Genomic DNA, 8,129 nt, shown 5'->3' on the forward strand with positions numbered 1-8,129 from the left:
GGGTGAACAGAAATACAAATCCTTTAGCAGGTAAAACAGCTATCATATATGTATTTATTATTGTTTTCCTAGTTCCTTTATCAGGAAGAACCCTGGGACAGACTAGCTGGGCAATCTAGCACAATGTATAGGCAGGCATACTATACTCAGATATATATTAAACAGACTGTAATGCTAGTCACACATAGGCCTATTTATGTAGGAATCAGATTAATAATTTAATTATTGGATATATAATGGGTTCACATAACTTGTTTTGTCTGACCTTTCCTATTAAAGTAGAGGATGTACAATATGAAGAGTAAACAATATACTACAATCATTGTACAGGCTTTTTCGCGTCTCTGCACAGCCACTTGCTGGGTAAGGCAAGATTGTAATTAACATATTTTGACTTTAAAAAACAATAATATACACAGGCTTGATTATGACTCTGGTATGGCTAAACCTTTGGTCAAACCACAATTAAGTCTCTGAGCTTCACTAGGAAGTTTGTGTCCCCTCTTAGGACTTAAATCACTACATATTTACATGCATTAGGAATAAAACATTTCCCCTTCTAGTAAAAATTATTATGTTGGGTCAATTTGACTTATGTTTATTTTTTATAGGTTTGTTTTTAAATGTTTTTATTTATTTATTTATTCTATATTTAATTATAAGTGCACCCATGAAACAGGTTTTGTATTTTTTACGCATATTCATTTGTTTATATTGTTATGTTTAAACACTGGCTTAACACATTATGGGTAAGAGTAAAGCTGGAATGTTTTTCTTTTTCAGAATTTCTGTCTTTCGAATTAATTGTAAAAGTATATGCAAAAGCAAAATATTAATTATAAAACCAAAATTATTGTTTTATTGGACAGAAAAGAGAAATGTCTAATCATCAGCCATTATGATATTATTGTAAAGATTTACCCTTTTTCTTTGAGCAATGTCAGAAAAAAGGGGGATTCCTATATTTAGAGCTGTCCTTTGAAAAAGACGTGAGGGGAAAATTTCAAAATGGGGAAAAATACATCCGGGGAAAATTGTCTAAGAATTTCCCCTCACTTCCTCCTGTGTCCAAAATAACAGTTGTCTAGTTGTCATGGCTTCAATATTTGAGGCATGGGCAACCCCCACATTTGCTTTATAAATATAATTTTGTTTATGACATCAATCGGAAATACTTGGTGTTTAACAATCACAGTACAACTTCCAGCTACAAATTCATAAAAGCTGCTATAATTACTTTACCAAACGTTGCTGTATACAGCTATATTCTCTGGTTTATATTTGTAACTTTAAATTGTGTGTGAAGCAGACATTTGTTTTGCTAAGCTATGCTACTCTCTGCATTACATTGCAGTGTGAACTAAGTCGTTATACATTCCCAGTAATTAGAAGCTCAGCAGTGAAAGGCCAGTCCTTATTTGCCATTGAAGTACTTATTTTTTATTGTGGCACTGATTGTGTACTGATTGAAAGCAAAAACCTGGTATGATAGGAAAGTAGAGCATTTCATGGGTGCACCTTGTTTAAAATGTTTAAAGGGGAGGTTATGTTCAACAGAAATTGTTAAATTGTACCTAATGTACCTGTTCCCAATAATGTTAATCTGAGATTTGCTTATGTCAGGCAAAGCAAAAGGTTTACTTTAATGTCGATGTCCACAGATGCATTTACTCACCTTCTGTTGTTGGTGGTCAAAGGAAAATTCCAGGTAAGCTACAGGTCTAAGCCAGGGTCATAGCACACAATGAGACAGTGTTGCTTGGCCTATTTCTGCCACACACACAATCATATTCTCTTCAGCCTCCCATAATGCAGTGCTTGGTGCCTAAGAGGCAAATATTGCCATGTAGGCAGGTGCAAAGGCTTCTCCTAATACTGACTTTAATACTGATTTTAGAGATCTACAGTGCTGGATTTGGGACAATTTACGATACCTGCTGTTCAGCAAACCTGGTATTTTTCCCTGTGGAAACATTACAAGTCATGAAAGAACAGATAAAAAAGCATCTGTTGTTTCTTCCATTTTAAAATCTATATGTAAGTTTGCACAATATATTTCCTTTTCTGTAAGTAAAAAAAGAACAAAGAATTTACCGGTAGTTTGCCCTGAGAAGTATGGCAGAGATACGTACAGGAACTCCTGTCAGCATAACCCATTGCTTACCAAAAAGCGTTTTTTATGCCTTAAAATTGCATAATTTTTCTTTGTATTATTTCAGTTAGTTGTAGATAGTAAAGCTTAGCATATACAGTCCTGTAAACTGTATGCCTCTGTAATAGACCTGTCTCGGCACACTCTGGTCCTGTGTCAACCAGAGTTCCTCCAGAGATTGTGAGGGGTTCCCTTAGTAATGATCAATTTGTGCCTGTCAGGCCAATTACTACTAACAACATTGATCTAATTGGCTACCCTGTGAGGGTGACATTCTTCCCAACGACTAGCAATAACATGTCAATGACTGCAGGTCTAATGTACCATGACTGGGCATATAAGAAATATTGGCAGGGTCTTCCTGAGACCTGGAAAATATTTCAAGGGTCACCCAATATTGAAAAGGTTAAGAAGGGCTGTTATAGTCCATTGTCCAAAGGATTGTATAGTCTTTTCGTTGAGGTACATGGGAACTTTACCCCATAGACCCCCCAGTCTATAAAATTACTAGTGAAGCATAAACATGTATTGTTAGACAATAAAATAAATCATGAATAAACAAATGATACCTTCAAATACATTGCTGTTTTAGAAGATAAGTTAACCAAGTTTTTTTTCCATACACTAAACAAAGGATTAATATTTATGTAGTAGCTGCATATGTTCACCATCATAATCATTGCTTCTATTAGATGTAACATGACTGTCAGACCATATGTTTATTGGGCCTGATTTATTAAAGCTCTCCAAGACTGGGGAAAATACACTTTCGTCAGTGAGCCCGGGTCATCCAGCAAACCTGGAATAGATCAGGTCCAGGATTGAAAACATTTGCTAACTAATTTCAAATCACTTTTAGGAATTTCATTCCAGGATTTCTAGATCACCCAGGTTCACTGATGAACCTTTATCCTCTTCAACCTTGAAGAGCTTTAATAAATCAGGCCCGTTATGTCTGAAATGATTTTTGCCATGTATATTAACCACAAGTATTCTTCTGTGTGACCATATATAAAACACAGGATAATCTTATATTTAATTTAGGATAATTTTTATGCTTTCCCCAAGAACATATATATGCTTTGCCTAGTAATAATTTGGTATTTTAGCTGGTAACGATTTCATATTTTATTAACATCCATTTTTAATAATATTCACTCTTTATAATGTATATAAGCTACATAACACAAATTACCTTTATTGCTGGTCTACAGTTCTCCAACCTACAAACAATAAACAGAAATTTTGGATTATGTTAACTGATTTCTACATTTTACCACTACAATATTTTACTATAAACATTTTTACCTAGTCTCTCCTAAATTGTATAGCTGCATCTTACCCGTGGGAACTGAATATAGCTCTCCACTTATCAAGTGCAGAAATTTTGCTGGTTATGTCTTCTAGTTCCATTTGTTTAAAGTCTGGTCCTTTCTGGGTTCTGTCTGCAGGTTGCTTTTCCATCAGAAGCTGGAGGAGACATGGAAACACAGAATAATTGGCTTCTTCTTTTTATAACCCGCATCGTTGGTAGATGTTGCATTCCTAACAATGACCAACCTGAAACTTACTGACAAGGTGTCACTATACTGAGTGGGCTGTAAACTCACACCGACACATCATGATTAATCTTTTATCAGAGTTCAACAAACTTCTCTTTTCTTTTTTGTATTCTTTGCTTTTTTCTCGCTGTATAAATATAGTTCACCTCACATTTTCACAAAATCACTGGTTGAGATTTAGCCTAGTATTACATATCTGGTTCCCTGGGGTCTGAATAATTTAGTTGTTCGAATTGAACTGAATAAATGTTTTCACGTTTTATTATAGGTCCTATTTTGGATGGAGATTGAGGGTTTTCAATAACAGTTGTTACACGTTCACCTTCTTAACCTAGACCAACTCTCAGGACTCATCTGGAAAATAATCAGGATTATAAGGATAGTGACTTTACAGAAAATGTAATTATACATTTTTTAACTCTCTCTGGGCCGATAAGATTAGGTAGCAAATCTTGGCTGTTTCTCCAATTTATTACAAGGTTTGTGTTCACATTGCCATCTGTACTTTAAACCTTCAGCCTTTCCTTGTTCTGTTATAGCCAAAAAAAACCTACCAGCTGTCAAAAAGATTTTGTTTTTGATAGCATAGAGAATCGTTTGATATCAGTCTGTATTCTAGTTGAGAAGGATTTCTTCCCCTTCCTATCCCAATTGTTTGTGCACAGAAAAAGAAGTAAAAAGCCATATCTCCAATATAATAATATTTCAGTATAAAAAAGTATAAGACCCAAGTAAAAACCCAAGAACAAAACTGTGATATATGGCAGCTTACCAGTCCTTAGATGTGCTGGTTACATTTGTTTTCTTTTTCAGCTAAATACATTTTCTGCAAGTACAGACAAATACCTGTTGATTTTGTCTGTATATTTTGTGTCCTGGTAATGTTTTGTGCACTACATTAAAATCTCAAACATTGTAATTATCTTTGCCAGCAGTCACCTGTTAACTACAAAGTAGCTATCCACTATGCAGTAGAAAGCATATAGGGCAGAATGTGTTCATTGGCACCAAGTGGATAGTCCAAAGGTATAATTAATTGTAAATTGAGAGTTTCTGGCCAGGAGAGAACAAGCCAGAGGTCAAACACAGGAAGTTGGTCAGTCAGGTGAATGCAGATTACCACTTTCTCCAATATAAGAGATGTCTTTACCTAATTAAACTGCTACATAGGAATTAGAAATTTAGCCCTGCGGTCTAAAGAACTGAACAATGTGAACCACGTAGTCTTAAAGCCAATAAAACCCTTAAAAGATTGGTTTTAGTTTGTGTGGTCATTGGGCCAGACATGCCTGGTTCTTACACTGATACTGGGAACTTGTAGACATTCGGGTGATTCCTGAAATGTAATGTGTACTGTGCAGCAGTAAAAGCAGAGAGCAGTATGGGACACTTGTGAACTCACTTTTTTCCAGGTCGATGTGGAGAGTCTTTGTCATCACCAGCTATGCTCCAGATTTTGTCTTATTGCTAACTTGATTAGCTTTGTATTGTAAAGCTTTCCATGTGATAAGAAACCTTGAATTGTTTACCAACCTTGCACTGAGATGTCTCTGCACAGCCTTCAAGTGTTTAGAGAGTGACAATGAATGTACCTCCCTCCATCACTATGGAGACAAATACTTCAGCTATTATTTTTGTCTCTGTTTGCTAGTGTAAATCGCAGAGCATGCCAAAATACAGCTCAACCAGTTCAAGGATGACTGGACAACTTCTTTTGTAAGAATTATCAGTTCTGAATTCTACACAACTGACTCTGAGGAAACATATTTTCATTCATTAAACAACATATACCCTATGTAAAATTGGATCTTTATTCAGCGGTGTCTACAGAAATAAGGTGATGTAATTGAATAACACAAGGAAAGCTGTCTTTCTCACTTCAAATAATGATAAGGTATACCCTGGGCCCCGGACACTGGTATTGCTCCCTTTCACAGCAATTATTTTTTGGTATTTTAAGTAATTGCCCTACTAGTCTCTGGTAATTGATTTTTTTAAGCACTTCTCCATGCAAAATCCCTATATTTGCAGGATTTTTGTGGGTTTTCTTGCATGAACTGCCCATTTTAAATCCCCTCACAACATTTTAAAAGTATTCAGGACTTTTAAAAGTCTAGTCATCCATTTCTTAATTTCTAACCATTTGCTAGCAAGCTTTGGATTGTTATTAAATTAAAGGATCTATTTATAGTTCAGCTTTCATACAGGTGATGCCCCATTCTCATCAAGCATGCTTGATGCATTATAGAATGCAGAATTCATAACTGCCCATGTCCTGAAGCAGCCAAGCAACCCAAGACTATAACATTTCCACCTCTATGCTTCCCAATTAGCTCTTCTCCTAAAATGCTAAAATGGTTTGCATCAAGCCTATCTTCTGTGTTCAGATAAATGTTCACATAAAAAAAAGAATGGACATCCAATAAAAGTCCACGTGGTTTTATTATTATCTATGAAAAGTTTCTGCAAAATTATGTTGTCTTTTTTTTTAGCATTTCCAATGCCCAGTAGCAGGATGACACAAGGATGCTTCCTATTTACTTTCAAAAGCTATAAAAACTGAATTGTAACAAGATGTGTACCTATTTGTGTACTGCCTGTATCTGTGCATAGATTTCAATACATTATCTGGACCTTGTTTTTCATGTGGAATTTGTAAGCCTAGGCAATTCTAGGGTCACAGGTGAGCACTGCATGTTCATAAATCCCTTGTGTCATTTTCCTGCATGTTGGATAAAGGATGATTTTCTCTAATTTTTTTCTAAACTTTAGCTTAAACTATAGGGTATAAGTAAAATGCGTTTTAGAGAATAAAGAAAATAAAAAGAAGCAAAGAAAAGCATGTAAAACACTCCATCCACTGGATGAATAGATGAAAAATGTACTAAAATAGATATGCAATTTCTCATTTTTTTGCACTACCTGTAAAAAATAAAATATTTGTTGAAAGCAAGTATTCAATTTTACATTTCATTGCACCCCAGCTAAGAACAATCTGCAAGTTGCAGCAGTCGCTTAAGCTGCGTACACACTTCCAATAATTATCGTTGGAAACAAACAACGAATGACCGACCGATTGGCCAAAAATGGTTTAAAAAAAAAAGTGAGCAACGATGCCGACGAATGAGGATTGTCGTTGGAAATGAATGACCGCCACAGCGGATCTGGCCAACAATCGTCCACTATCTTTCAGGGTACAGTCATTCACTGATCGTGCATGTTTTTGCAATACACTTTCTCCTTTACATGTCATTCCCTGCATCGTTCAAACGATTGTATATAGAGTGTGTACACTATTGGTGAATTATATTTGAACGATCGTATCGTTATAGCATGTACAGAATTGTGCACAATGCGATTGTTCAAGTATAATCGTGCATAATCATTGATTGGTCGTAATCGCTCTTTTTCTAAAGATTATAATTAGAAGTGTGTACCTATCTTTACACTTAACATTACCAATCAGTTTTGCAATGATTGCTAATAGGGTATTTTGTTTATTTTTGATTTGCATATCAAAATATTTTATTCTCTTTATTTTTATGTTTATGCCTCTATGTTTTTCCTGAAGATAAAGAAAAATATTTAACTTTAATTACATTTCAATACCTTTCTGGTTCTTTACAACCTGATCATGCTTCTACAAAACAGTAACCATACAATTACTGTACTTAATAACATAGTGATGGCTTAAAACAGACATGAGTTTATCAAACTAAATATTTGCCTTAAAAGATTGTAATCTCATCATCTTTTATTTGTGGGCAGATGGATTTTGATGTTTTAGGAAGATCCTTATTTGAACCTATCACTTTTATAATACAGTACAAAAATGTTCCTACATGGTCTAGTAATTGTCAATTCTTGAAATCTCTTTAAAAATTACTGCTTAGTAAAGACTTACGGTGGCAGTGCAACAAGCTGTGACTTTCAGTTGTCTACCATGGTCCTGCAGAGTGTCAGTAGCACATTTTCCCATATAATTCAAATAGGTTCCTACTTAGAATATTACCCTGATTGTCAATACCATCCGGCCTGGCTTTCACTGTTGCTGCATGCATCTTGAGTGATAAGGAAATAGCAGCGAGTGTGTGGCCTTCCCTTTCTGCCCATACGAGCCCCATAGTTGAGGGGCAGGGCATCTTCTCCCCCATCTGCTCCGAAAAAGGATGTGGGGATTTTGAGGAGGATTATTGTGCATCTAGAAGCCCCTTTAATAGGAGGTACACCAAAAAAGGAGGGAAGAGTAAGGGGTATGTTAGTATGCGTTACCCATTCCCAGAAAAGGTAAACAAAATGTGAGCAAGCACAGATACACATTAGAAAAATCATTTTATCTATTAATCAAAAATGCAATACATACTTAGTGATTTTGTGACATTAATCACAAAGCAGGAATGTTTCTTTTGACCCTT

At 35.4% G+C, this 8,129-nt stretch overlaps 1 protein-coding gene across 1 annotated transcript in view; it reads right to left on the reverse strand.

Annotated features, from left to right (window-relative positions):
• Positions 1–5,273, reverse strand: part of MINDY4B (MINDY family member 4B) — a 19,331-nt gene extending 14,058 nt beyond the window's left edge. Inside the window, exons 1-3 of the mRNA XM_072407951.1 lie at positions 5,117–5,273; positions 3,495–3,622; positions 3,348–3,375 (exon numbers count right to left, since the gene is read on the reverse strand). Of these exons, the coding sequence (XP_072264052.1) occupies positions 3,348–3,375; positions 3,495–3,616 (150 nt within the window). The 5' untranslated portion in view covers positions 3,617–3,622; positions 5,117–5,273. The remainder of the gene's footprint in view (positions 1–3,347; positions 3,376–3,494; positions 3,623–5,116) is intronic.
• Between the last annotated feature and the right edge of the window lie 2,856 nt (positions 5,274–8,129).

This window comes from Pyxicephalus adspersus, chromosome 4, assembly GCF_032062135.1.
Source record: "Pyxicephalus adspersus chromosome 4, UCB_Pads_2.0, whole genome shotgun sequence".
NCBI lineage: Eukaryota > Metazoa > Chordata > Amphibia > Anura > Pyxicephalidae > Pyxicephalus > Pyxicephalus adspersus.